The 13,169-nt window shown below is 39.8% G+C and overlaps 2 protein-coding genes across 4 annotated transcripts; one reads left to right on the forward strand and one right to left on the reverse strand.

Annotated features, from left to right (window-relative positions):
- Positions 1 to 3,631: 3,631 nt before the first annotated feature.
- aqp7 (aquaporin 7) lies at positions 3,632 to 8,745 on the forward strand. 2 transcript variants are annotated; one of them, XM_084927871.1, is made up of 7 exons: positions 3,632 to 3,734; positions 3,874 to 4,073; positions 7,048 to 7,174; positions 7,261 to 7,398; positions 7,779 to 7,897; positions 8,045 to 8,262; positions 8,401 to 8,745. In XM_084927871.1, exons 2-7 carry the CDS (start codon positions 3,936 to 3,938, stop codon positions 8,585 to 8,587), a joined length of 927 nt encoding a protein of 308 aa, XP_084783997.1. In that variant the 5' UTR covers positions 3,632 to 3,734; positions 3,874 to 3,935; the 3' UTR covers positions 8,588 to 8,745. The 2 variants fall into 2 exon arrangements, with proteins under 2 accessions (XP_084783997.1, XP_084783996.1); XM_084927870.1 differs by lacking the exon at positions 3,632 to 3,734 and having other exon boundaries at positions 3,772 to 4,073.
- A 392-nt stretch (positions 8,746 to 9,137) lies between these two features.
- Positions 9,138 to 13,098, reverse strand: tpgs2 (tubulin polyglutamylase complex subunit 2). Of its 2 annotated transcripts, none has more exons than XM_084927873.1 (7): positions 12,915 to 13,098; positions 12,729 to 12,808; positions 12,546 to 12,633; positions 12,238 to 12,378; positions 11,954 to 12,067; positions 11,679 to 11,842; positions 9,138 to 11,283 (listed from the first exon to the last, which is right to left on the reverse strand). In XM_084927873.1, the coding sequence occupies exons 1-7, from the start codon at positions 12,979 to 12,981 to the stop codon at positions 11,065 to 11,067; spliced, it is 873 nt and encodes a 290-aa protein (XP_084783999.1). In that variant the 5' UTR covers positions 12,982 to 13,098; the 3' UTR covers positions 9,138 to 11,064. The 2 variants fall into 2 exon arrangements, with proteins under 2 accessions (XP_084783999.1, XP_084783998.1); XM_084927872.1 differs by having other exon boundaries at positions 12,238 to 12,408.
- Positions 13,099 to 13,169: the final 71 nt, after the last annotated feature.

The raw sequence follows: 13,169 nt of genomic DNA on the forward strand, positions 1-13,169 counted from the left end.
TCGAGTATTCTATCAATTATTCCATTGATTAATCGAGGAATCTGATAAGAAAATGCCTTTGTTTTATTAATGTGCAATAATAAATATTCAAAAGAGAAAAATAGGTCTTTCAGAATGAACTACTCATTGGTTTCTATTTTAGGAATTTTTTTTAAAGTTTAACTGCTTAAACAACATCTGTCAAATTAATTTTTTTTAAAGAAAAAATGTTCTTAAATTCCAAATGAAATAAATAATCTCAAGTACAGTCAAGTACAGGGTCTAGTAAGTAAGTAAAGTTTTATTTATATAGCACCTTTATGTGTCACGGACCCGGCTCTGGAGGACTCAGGGGTCCGTAAGCAGGATGGACCGTTATTATTATTATTATTATTATTATTATTATTATTATTAGTAGTAGTAGTAGTAGTAGTAGTGTTGTTGTTATTTGGGGATGTGTGTTTTTCTGTACTATGCTGTGTTGTTCGGTGTTCCACTCATTATATGTAGAGGCAGGGTGTGGGTGTGTACATGTGTGGCTGGAGGATGGAGAACAGCCACATGCAGGCCTGATGGGTGTGGCCCTGCAGGAGGACTGGCCACACCTGAAGTTCCTGCCAAACACCTGTTGGTGATCAGGGCTCGTCGGGGGAGCTACTTAGGAGAGTGTTGGAGCTCCCACCGGCGCGGGATCATTGAGTTGTCTACCCAAGTTAGTGTGCGTCAGCGTACGACGGTGCAGTTCGTGTATGCCTGCTGGGGTTGGTGTTGATGGCTGTTTTTGTGGTTTTCCCCCCAGGTGGAAGAGTGGACCAGAACGGTGTTGTGCCAAAAAGTGATTGTCTGCCAAAAAGTGATTTCCAATGTTTCTGTGTATTTTTTATGTGTAATATCTTTACGTATGTTCGTAAATAGACTTCGGTGAACAGGGTTTACAAAGGGGTTATATAGAGAATTAAAAAATTATCAGTTTTTCAAGTATCTTTACAACTCTGTGTTATTGTACTTACATTATAACCAATCCGGTCCTTTATCCCCACTTAAAATATTTTTACAGAATTATTGTAATATTTGCTGCCATTTCTGATGTCCTCTTGGCCAACTTACTCTTACAAAAGACATTTTTAATGTTAATGAGATTTTTTTAACTGCATAAATAAAGGTTATATAAAAGTCACTGCCAAAAACTGATTGCAGCTTCTACCTTGTTACACGAATGTTGTTTGTGGCTCAAGATGACTTTATGTCATCCATAAGGGATTCATTTGACATATGTTTCACATATTATAGCCCAACAAGTTACTTATAGCAGTTTAAATACGAGCAATCAGTTTTTGGCAAATACCGGAAATCAGTTTTTGGCAGACAATCACTTTTTGGCACAACAACTGTTGACAACAACGGCAGCACGCACAGGGTGTGCGAGAACACAACAGTGAGGAGCATGAGCACAGACGTCGGAGGGGAGCACACACACGGGATTCAAGGGAGCAACGGGGAGTTATTGTGTTTACAGCCTTCACTGTAAATAAAGTGCACTGTTTGCATCGCAGAACCATGCGTTTTGGGTCCTCATTCCCCCATATCCCCACGGTCTGCCAGCCAGACCGTGACATTATGGATAAAAGATCACAAAGTGCTTCACACAGAGATAACGAATTATAAAACAAAAACAGACAAAAGTTAACGCAATGCAATTCTAAAAAGATGTGTTTTTAGTTGTTGTTTAAAAGAGACTACTGAGTCCACAGATGTTATGCTCAGTGGGAGAGAGTTGCACAGTCTGGGAGACAGTGGCAACAGCTCTGTCTCCCTTAGGTCTCAGCCTTGTATGCTAAATAATAAGTGGGTCACATGTGAGTACTTAGATGTTTTGGTCAGAAGCCTAGCTGCAGCATTTTGAACAATCTGTCCCGGTTCTGGGTCATTCTGATCCAGCATTTTCTGTTTCTTATGTTTTTGGTATTCTTCTGTATTATAATTTATGTTCTGATTCTTTAGCTATCCTGTGTTGATTCTTATTATTCTATGTTCCAGCTTATTCCAGTTTAGGGTTTAGTTCTTATGCCCTCATGTTTAGTTTAGGTTTAGTTCTGTGCTTAGTCTTTTCTGCCCGTGTGTTCCCTCTGTGTAAGTCCGCGTTTCTTAGTCTGCGTCTTTATGAATTGTTTCCTGTTTTATTTTGAAGGGTTATGTCTTATGTCAGTGTGTCTAGCTTCGCTCCCCCTGTCTCATTAGCCCTAATCCCTCCCAGCTGTGTCTCCCTCCTGTTTTCCACTCCCTGATTACTCCCCTGTGTTTGCCTTTGCTCTCTGCCGCGTCGTACCCTCAGATTGTGCCTGTGTGTTTCTGTTTTCAGCGGTCTGTTTTCAGTTCATGTTTTGTTTATCGCCAGCAATAAAGCTATGGTTTCCGCCTGCCCGCACACAGAGCTCTGACACAATCTGCAGACAACCCATGCCCCCCTTTAGACTCACCCCTGTTTGTTGCAGGTGTCATGGGCCACAGTGATAGAAAGTGGGCTAATTTAAACATGGTATCAGACTAAATTAACAGTTCATCTGCATATTATCAGTATTTCTTTTTAAAAACCAGGGCCTGCCTGGGCTTATTGTTGTCAAAATTTGTATTCACATACATGCTCCTAAATACGTGTTTATCGCAGGTCTATTTTATTCCCAAATGTGGGTGAAACGTTTATATAGAATTTAAACGAAGCGTCGAAAAATTTGCCTTGAGGACTTTTTTTTTTTTTATCATTGAGTTATTTGAATTATGCAATGAATCATTGCAACCCTAAACTATAAACATCATTAGTCAGGCTGAGTGCACATTTAAGCATACTAAGATTGAACAAACGTAGCATTGTTTTCAAAGATCAAAGACATTACAATTAACTTTTCAGGGAACATGAACATAAAATTTCATGGCAGTCCACACTGTCACGTCATTTACTACAGACTCAGGTTTGGTTAGGTTGTTTATGACTGTGTGAGCAAGCTGTGCGCTGAATTGCCCTTTTTTGTGCGATCAATAAAATAAACAAATCTGAAACAGCTGAAATCAATAAATACGACATTTATACTGAAGTAACCAGTATTGTTTGTATGTATTGATCAACTTTTATCACCTACAAACTTCCAAAGTTGTAGCCATCGTAATCTACTTTTCAGTTTTTGTTGTTGTGTTTCTTTTGCTTATTTAGGGGAGAAAAAGCATGTATGGACTTTGTAATGTTACTGTGAAGTCCAGATAGTGTGTTACTGTAGCAGCCTTGCTTCAATCAATAGTTTTGACCCCACTTCAGTAATGTAAGGTGCAAAGTGTAAGTGTAGATGTAAAGTGCATTTCATATAATCAGAAGTATACAGAACATGCACAAAACAACATGGAACAATTAAACAAAGTCTACATAATAATTTCAAGGTAGCTTTTTGTTGCTGTAAAATCCATAAATAATAATATAAAAAATAAAGAAATTAAAAACATCTTATTCAGCCTTTTAGTAAGTTAACTTGTAATGAGTTTCAGTTCTGAATAAAGTACTCCACAGATGTATTTAAAGTGTTTTTATTATGACAAATTTGACAGATAATCAAGCACAGCAGGGTGTGTGTCACTGTATCTTTGGCCATTTCCAGGAGGAGGGGAGAGAAGAAGGGGGTGGAGGTGGGTGAGAGTGTGTTGAAGCCTTTAAATTGTGGACTACTTCCAATGGATGTGAGTGACAAAGAGAGACTGAGAAACACAATTAGGTAAGTGAGTGGAAAAAAGGGAACTTTTGAGGTCAGGAGACAAAAAGTTGGTCTTGTTTGCAAAGTCCTGTGTGCCAGACACTTCATAAATTTTTCAACCGAGGCTGAATGTGTAGGGGTTTTTTTCTCATTCAAAAAGGGAAAAAAAGTCCTGAGGTTGGAAGGAGAGAAGAAGAGGAAGAAAAAGTAGAAGAAGAAGAAATGAAGGACTTGGCGCAGTCAGTAAAACCCGGGGTGTTTCAGCAGGGGGGAGGTAAAGTAACTCGATCCAAAGTTTGGCTAAAGAATGAACTCATTCGTGTGGGACTTGCTGAATCACTTAGCACATATGTCATGATGGTAAGAATACAGTATTATCACAAGATTTCTGAAGTGTCATATGCTTTCAAATAATAATATGTAATATCTCATTAAAAACTGTAAAAGCACCTCTCAAATCCATGATTCCGCTGACATTTTGACTTTTCATTTATCGGGTCTTCTTTCTGTTTAGAACCTAATTGCTTATCTGTAGCACCCATATGCTATTAATCATTAATGTCGTGCTCTTTATCCTGATAAGTTGCAACATTCTCCCAAATACACACACACATAAGCACTATTAACAGTCACATTGTCAGGTTCAGTGAATGAACCTGAGAATCTAGTATTATTATAGAGTAATAGGCAGCGAGCCAGCTGAAGAGGTTTCCAGAAGTCACACGCCAGCTGTCAGCTGTTACAATAAACCTTTTACTTAGAAGCCTGGAAGAAAAACACATGCAGTGATAACATGATGAACATGGGAAGCGTAAATGCCTGAATGTGAGCACAAAAGAATTGCACTTACTGTGTTTGTAATTAGGAATCCTGACATAAACAAAATACTTGTGACTTTGTTGGAGGAACCAGACTTTTCCTGTTTCCTGAGAGAATGGCTACAGTTTTTCAGTGTCAGCATTTTTTTTTTACCCTGATAACATAGCCGCTTGTACTGAGTTAAAAGCAAGATAATTCAGTAGTGTGGTGTCTTTTACATTTGTGCAGTACCATAATTAAAATGAAAATTAATTGTGCAACTCAGCCTTTTAACTTTTAAGTAAGAAAGAAAATGTTACTTATACAGTATGTTTAAAACTAAGGTACTTCTAGAAATAATTAAAACAAACAAACAAAAAAAACCTCCCAAAAAAACTTAACTGGCTTTTTGCTACTTACCTCCGTCAGAGAGGTTATTCTTTTGGTAGCATTTGCGTGCGCGTCAATCTGTCTGTAAGCAAGACAGCTCAATTCTGATAACACTTTCTGGGTGTGTAGATAAGGTCATGTTAACATGGCATTAAAATCTGGCTTACATTCACTAAAGCCTTCTAGGAGAATTAAATTATTCATCGGTTGAAAAGTTACAAAAAAACCTTATAACTTAGAAACTATGACGCTTACAAGTGTGATGTGTATTGTGAACATATAGTACCGTAGTACCGTATACAGTTTTAAAACATGTGAGAACAAAAATGTGTGTGAACAAAGAAAATAAACTGAATTATACTATTCTCTTAAAAGTAAATTCTGCCCAGAGAGTGAGCTGCGTTGTGGAGGTTTAAACTCACAGAGTGCTTCTTGTTTACATCCAGTGCATCCAGAAAGTATTCACAGCGCTTCCACATTTTTGTCATGTTACAGTGATATTCCAAAATGGATTCAATTCATTTTTCACCTAAAAAATTCAAAACACAATACTTCATAATGACAAAGGTAAAAAAAAAAAAAAACACTTGAAATGTTTATAAATAGATATAAAAATTAAAAAAAGCAAAACTATAGCATGTACATAAGTATTCACTACATTTGTCGTGACACTCAAAATTGAGTGTCCACTGAGCCTCTGATGTTCCACTGGTGTTTCGACAACTTCCACCTGTGGTAAAGTCAGTCCACTGGACATGATTTGGAGAGGCACACACCTGTTTGTATGATGTCCCACAGTTGACAGTGCATGTCAGAGCAAAAACCAAGCCATGATGTCCAAGAAATTGTCTGGAGACCTCTGAGACAGGACAGTTTCAAGGCACAGAGCCTCAATTATCTGGCTCCAGGTTATTCCATTTTGGAATAGCCATAGTTAGGAAGCTAATGAAGAACCCAATGGTCACTCTGACAGAGCTCCAGTGTTGCTCTGTAGAGAGAGGAAAACCTTCCAGAAGTACAACCATTTCTGTAGCACTTCACCAATCAGGCCAGTGTGGTAGTAACCAGACAGAAGCTACTTCTCAGTAAAAGTCAAATGACAGCCCACCTGGGATATGCAGAAAAGGATCTGAAGGACTCTCACACCATGAGAAACCAAATCCTCTGGTCTGATGAAATAAAATTTGAACTCAGTAGTAAAATGGTGGCAGCATCATGCTGTGGGATGTTTTTCAGCAGCAGGAACTTGAATGAATGAATGCGCAATATACAGAGACATCCTGGATGATAATGTGCTCCCAAGAGCTCTGGACTTTGGATTGGACGAAGCAGCTCTCTTCCAACAGGACAACGACCCTAAGCACAAAGCCAAGATGACAAAGGAGCGGCTTTGGCACAGCTCTGCAAATGTCCTTAAGCAGCCCAGCCAGAGGGAAGGAACCTGCCTGAAAATGACTGTAGAGCCTCTCAAGCTCCACCAAGTTGAATGAGGAGTGCTGGTTCACCAAAAACAAAAGGCTTGAGGCTGTAATTGCAGCCAAAGGTGCTTCAACAAAATATTTTGCAAAGGCTGTGTATACTTTCTGGATGCACACTATATATTTGTTGAGTGACTTTCCCTACATCATGTCAAGCTGGTGCACAGGATTTTTTAAAATGTTTTGTTAGACAACTCCATTGCTGGAGAGGGAAAAGCTGTACAGGAAATTATGTTTATGTTGCTTCAAGACTGTAACTGTGGTCCAACTCCTCGCATCCTGGCAGCATTCAGTGTAGTGATATATGATACAATGATGAGCTGATATCTTGTCATATGTCAAAAAGACAAGGAGCTCAGGATGAGTTTGTTTTTATAGCCAAATATTAACAGTAAATTGAGATATTTTACAGGTGTTTTACAATCATTACTATTAGATTTAAAGTGGCAGAATAATAGCAACCAAACAGCTGACAGTGTTATACTATAAGATTTTTTACAGTGAGAAACTGCTGTTGTAGATTACAAAAGAATCTGGCTGCCAGCACTTAATCACAGTTTGCCTCAAACATTTCTTACATTGTGAAATAAGCTTCCTGGAAAGTATTTCTTGTAATCTATTTCTATGTTTGACTGCATAAATGATATATGGGTTCTCTTTGTCTCCAGTCATTGGGCTTGGGGTCTGTGGCCCAGGTAGTGACTGGTCAGGGAGCTTTTGGACAGTACCTCAGCATCAACCTGGGTTTTGGACTGGCTGTTGCCATGGGGTCTCATGTTGGAGGGAAGATCTCGGGTATGAAAGATGACGACATCAAAACCTATGAAATGCTTTCCAATTGTTGTTCAGCAGTCATATTTTACTCTTTTGATCTGTTTCAGGGGCTCATATGAATGGAGCTGTATCATTCACAATGTGTGTGTTTCGCCGCCTCCCGTGGAAGATGCTACCTCTTTATATTTCGGCACAGCTATTGGGGTCATTTCTTGCAGCAGGGACAATTTATGCTGTCTACTATGGTGAGGAAACGCAACAGTATGTGTTAAAAAAAAAATAGGTATCTAGGTCACTTTAAGGTTCAAGAACAAAGAAGAAAAGTCTCAGGAAATCGGCCCATGCATGATTTAAATTTAAAGCTTATCTGATGTTTTTCTGCATCTACACATCTGGAACACATTATGAAGAGGCCCACCATGCTGTACTGCACCATCACGTGTCCTAAGCGGCAAACCTCCTAGAAAAAGTATTATAAAAGCCACATGGAAAACAACTCATACAGATCTGGAGGCACTGTTACTGAAGTTATTGTGTTTTTTGTACCAAAAAACACACACCAGTATTGTTGCGATTTCTTGGAGTCACACAACTATCACGATTTATCTGTTTGATATGTTTGCAGAAGCCATTCATGACTACTGTAGAGGAAACCTGACTGTGACTGGTGAGAAGGCCACTGCTGGTATCTTTGCCACCTATCCTGCTCCATACCTCTCTCTGATAGCTGGATTTTTTGACCAGGTAGCACTGAAAGTCAACTAAAGCTTCATAGTTACAACTCTCCATCATCAGACATAATCAGCATGAATGCTTTCCTTTACTGGTTGGCTTTCTACACGGTTATCTTTCCGGACTGATGTTTTTGTTCTATGTGTGTGTCTGGGGAAGGTATTTGGCACAGCGATGCTACTACTGTGCCTTATGGCTCTATCCGACCAGAAGAACAAACCAGCGCCAGCAGGAAGTGAGCCTGCATTTGCGGGTTTCCTGGTGCTTCTCATTGGCATTTCTTTGGGTAGCAACAGTGGCTATGCCATCAACCCCACCAGAGACATCGCACCCAGGGTTTTCACTGCCATGGCAGGCTGGGGATCTGATGTGTTCAGGTACACAAAAAGGCCATATCATTTTCTTTTGCTTTTTCCACCTTAATCAAGGATTAGTCAAGAATAAAACCCCCCAACTACTTTTCATTATTAATTAACTATTTACTTTTTTGTGGTTTGCTGCCTTTATCTGTGTAGGGCTGGAAACGGATGGTGGTGGGTGCCTCTAGTTGCCCCCCCTATTGGAGGAGTCCTTGGAGCAGGGCTATACAAGGCTGTTGTGGAACTGCATCACCCACACCTCTCTAAAGCGGGTGGAGAGATAGTTGAAGAAGCTGTCCCTCTGGATAAAGAGATAAATACCATTGAAAATATGTGTGTGTGACACCCTAGCTAAGTTGACAGCTAAGTGAATAGCTCTATGAAGATGCAACATTCAATGAAGGTAAAGGGTTAAAAAGCCCAAAACTAACTTGTTAGATGGGAGACAGAGGATGATTAGCAAACAGGGAGTGAAATAAAGATTTGTTCAAATCAAAAATGCTCACCGTGTTTTACACAATTTCAACATCAACTTAAATTGGGTGTGGTGAGTTAATTTTCCCAAGTGGCAACATGGGAAACTGAGACTGTTGTGGAGGGCTGGACCAATAAGATGAACTCAGTTCTGCTCAATATTAATTATTCCTTTATAAGCTGCTACTGGTAAGAGTAGATGTTACAATTAGGCCCTAATTGTGGTCTCTTGGGAAAATTAATTGCCCATCCCTGAATTATTCTTCTAGAGTTAGTGTAAATGATAGACTACAATACATATAAAATATACACTATTAGACATTTTGACTCACTGTACTCGTTACTATACGCTACAATAAAAAGGTTTGAGACAAACACACGGTCACTTTAGAGATGAAAAATTGACAAAACCACACTCGCTCACTCATGTTGTTTTTATTACTGCAATAGCAGTTTATGTAACCTTAGAAGACATAAATATCGTTCACTTTAACACTCAACAGGGGACTACTTCCACAACTGTGGAAAAACTTAAGGGTGTGCAAAGAGAAGCAAACAGCCCCCACACACTGGGATCATATATATTTTTGAAAACCAAACACACAGTAGGAGATGACTCCTCACCGCTTGAAAGGACAGTGACAAAACCAAATACAGACATTTTTCTTTCTAGCATTCTTGTGCACAGCAGCCTACAGACAAAAAGTACATACTAAAAAGTACTTGAACCAAAACTGTAGATGTGAGATTGGGTCTACTGAGCTTTATACTTGTGTTACAAGAGTCATTATCTTAAGCGCTTACCCAATTTAGAATTGGTAGGTGGGGTCTGTGGCAGGGGTATTAGCTGAATTAAACTTCTCTGGTGATTCTTTGTAGGGTCGACAGGGGTTACCTACGTATGCGGCTGATGTTGTTGCGGGTATTCAGGCTTGTGCGTGGTGCGTGTGATCATGTCCCGATCTATTAGATGCAGTGCCAGCCACAAAAACATAGCCAGACATGCATAAGAGGAATCAGTGGTACTAAACGGACCATCTGGTGCGATGTATAGTTGCTTATGAAGGGAGGCGCACGTCAGGTTAGGGCAAGCACTACGTTGTTGGCTTTCATAGAGGTTTGTTGTTTTGACATACCTGTGGCGAAGACTTAACAAAGTAGAAATCATGTGAAACAAACACAAGATAACCATTCACAACCTACAGCCAGTTTAGAGTCACCAGATAATCTGATGTGAATGTCTGTGGAAGAAGCCAGAATATCTGGTGAGAACTCGCACAGGCACAGGAGAACATGCAAACTCTGTGGATTTGAACGCAGAGATCTTCCTCGCTGTGAGGTGACAGTGCTAACCGCTGTACAACTATGGCCCTGAACTGTTAAAATATACCTTTGATATTCATTCACTCATGATGAATAATCTGTGTTAGAAACAGTGTTCATTTATGAAGTTTACATTACAGAGCAGCATTCATGAGGCACTGCAGTAGTACAATGGCCAGTTAGTAGTCCTTTTATAATGTAACAGGTCACGTTTTAGGTTTGTCTTCACACTTATGTGGCTTAATGTTTGATAATGAAGCTCTAAAAGCATCTGTTGAGTCCTATACGTTAGTTTTCAACCCTATATCAATACATATAGGGTGTGAGCTACACAGCATTACATTAAGTCTTCTTGTTTCCTTAAGTTTAAAGTTATTAATATAAAGAGATGTGTTATCTAGCCATTTCCGCACTTTACAGTATTACATGCTGCATGTAGAATTTACATAATGCATTCAGAAATCAAGCCCACTGAAAACAGCAGCACTTATAAACTCTGGTTCTGGTTACAGCAGTGGTACAGTTATATTGTACATCTGTCTGCTTTGATTTTATATGATTTTTTTAACCATAAGCTGTCAGTAGTGAACATTACATTAAATGAGTTTATAAGTACTGAATATACACTGATACAACTCTCTGTTAATTCAAAGACTAATTACTCTGGCAACACTTGGCATCAAAAGGTGGATAAAATTCAGGATTGTGTCTTTCTACATGTGAGGGGGATTCATTTTTAACCATCTAAGCCAGGTGTGATGGAAATTGCCATCGTCTCCTCAAACATATAAAATTTAGAAACATTTTTTGCCTTCAACACTTTTAGTACTATAACTGTATCACCTTTCCAATGTGTCTAGCCAGCAACAACCCTGGCTACATATCAACTCAGCCTTGGCAAACATGTCAAACAGCACCAAGTCCAACAAACTGAGTCCAGCTCCTGAGGGAACTGGAGACATTTGGTCATGCTGACAGTTAAGGTGTCTTTAGTAGAAATGTCTTCATCGTATGGGTACCTTCTCACCGCTTTGCTCCACTTTGTCTTCCTGCATTGCTTTGGCCCTTGGCTGCGCCCCCTGAGTTGCACTGTGTCGACTGCTTCTTCTTGGGGGCTGGGACCTTGGCTTTGCCTTTGAAAGCCTTGGAAGGATCCAGCTTGTTCAGATATAAATCCCCAGCAGGATCCGCCAAACTGAGCTCACAGTTGAAAGTCAAAGGCTGGTAGAGGGATGCCCACTGCTGCAGCAGCAACCAAGATATACATAATTTAACATAATCGATGTAACACATGGGAAAAAACCAAAAAAAACCAAACCCACACCAAATGTGTTTTGAAAATACTACTTAATTTACTAACTGAGCCAGCAATGCTATATCTGATTCTGTGGAATGTATGGCACCTTATGCACATAATTATGCTCTCTGGAAGCAACTTAAAACTCAGTGCTGTGCTAACTTACTAAAATGTTACATTTGCCAGTATTGTAGTAGACTGTGAAAGAATCATCCTGAATAAAATGTATTCATACAACTGCAATGGCCTCACATGTTGTTAATAATATGAATAAATATTAAAAATACAATTTATGTCACAGCACATATTCTGAAAAAAACTGATTAGACACTTTGACTACCTTAGCCTGAGGGCTGGGGCCATATGGGGTGAAGTGATACTGCCACTCAGGCAGACCCAGATGGGTTATCATCAGTCGGTAGTAAGAGGTAAAGGTTGTGGTCAGAAAATGCCAGCACAGAGAGCGGTCTAGAAACCATATTTCACTCCTCTGAGCAACCACACCTGAAAAAAAGCAAGGATATTAACTTAAGGAACTCAGATTTTAAAAAAATATTTTTTTAAATATATATATATATTTTATAACCTATAAGATACAATACACAAGCAGAGCACCTGGAGTGCAATTTTTGTAGACTAGGCACACTTTGCCATTCCCACCACAGGAATCCAGCTCGAAGATGCGGCTCCGGGAGTTGAAATGAGGTGCGACGGGCACACGCGCCGACCCTGACAGATAGCATTAATGAATCTTGAATAAATATTTACAGTCCAATCAAGAGCTCATTCATTAGCCTGCTTTCTGCACAACTGAGCACACGTACTGTAAACAAACATAATTGAAAGTGACGTGTTGTAATTGAGGATCCCACATGAGGATCCGGCAGGTGAATATTTACCACTTTCTGTGCCGCTCTCCTCCCAGTCTAGGTCAGCGAGTGATGGCGCATTGGGCAGAGAGAAGAGTGACACGGGCTGGAGCAGCGGGCACAGTCTGGCCACACTATTAATCATCATGCATCCTAAGGGAACACACTCACCTGAAAGACAGCACATCCACACAGTGAGGGCTGTGTGCCAAGAACATAAGAAAAGCTGCAGTGCTATTTTCATTTACAACATTACTTTAAAATATTTTAAATAAAAACAGACTTTTTTTTCTCTTTTGAAAACTGTGAATGCAGACAGACCACATCAGGACACCTACTGTCTAGTTTAACGCTCCATGTTAGTGTAAAGCCATCAGTTGTCAGATAGAAGTCTCTCAGGTCCTCTGGTAATATACACGTGTTTTTCTGGCAAATAAACACAAAAGATGAATAACACATGACAAAAGTATACTGTACTGCCATATCAATATCTGACATCTACCATGCATCTTCCTTCCCACCTGCTCCCATGACAGCAAACTCCTCTTCTCTGCAGGCTCTCTTTCTGCGAAACGCACGTCGACCACCCCAGGCATGTTCTCTGTCCCAGCAAGGACAAGTTCATGACATTTATTACAATCTATTTTTTCATAGGATTCAATGCTTTGCTAGCTAACGCTCTCAATGCATATCACAATCATACACACCAAGTATCCGAGTGATACCGAGCGTCAGCCTATCGGCAATCTTGAAGCTCTCCTTTGTTTCTTCCATTTGGGTGATTGCGATCACAAATTTGTACAAAACACAGAATGCATCCTTTGCAGATGTCTGTAGCGCATTCTTCCCCTTGCTCCAAATAGCTCATCTGCGGACGCAAGGGGAGGGAGAAGGGACGCAAAACGGACATGAATTTTCACCAATAGAAAGCCACCCTTCTACAACGCAACCAATGAGATTTT

This window comes from Perissodus microlepis, chromosome 5, assembly GCF_051167445.1.
Source record: "Perissodus microlepis isolate ML-2025 ecotype Zambia chromosome 5, ASM5116744v1, whole genome shotgun sequence".
In the NCBI taxonomy this organism is placed as follows: domain Eukaryota; kingdom Metazoa; phylum Chordata; class Actinopteri; order Cichliformes; family Cichlidae; genus Perissodus; species Perissodus microlepis.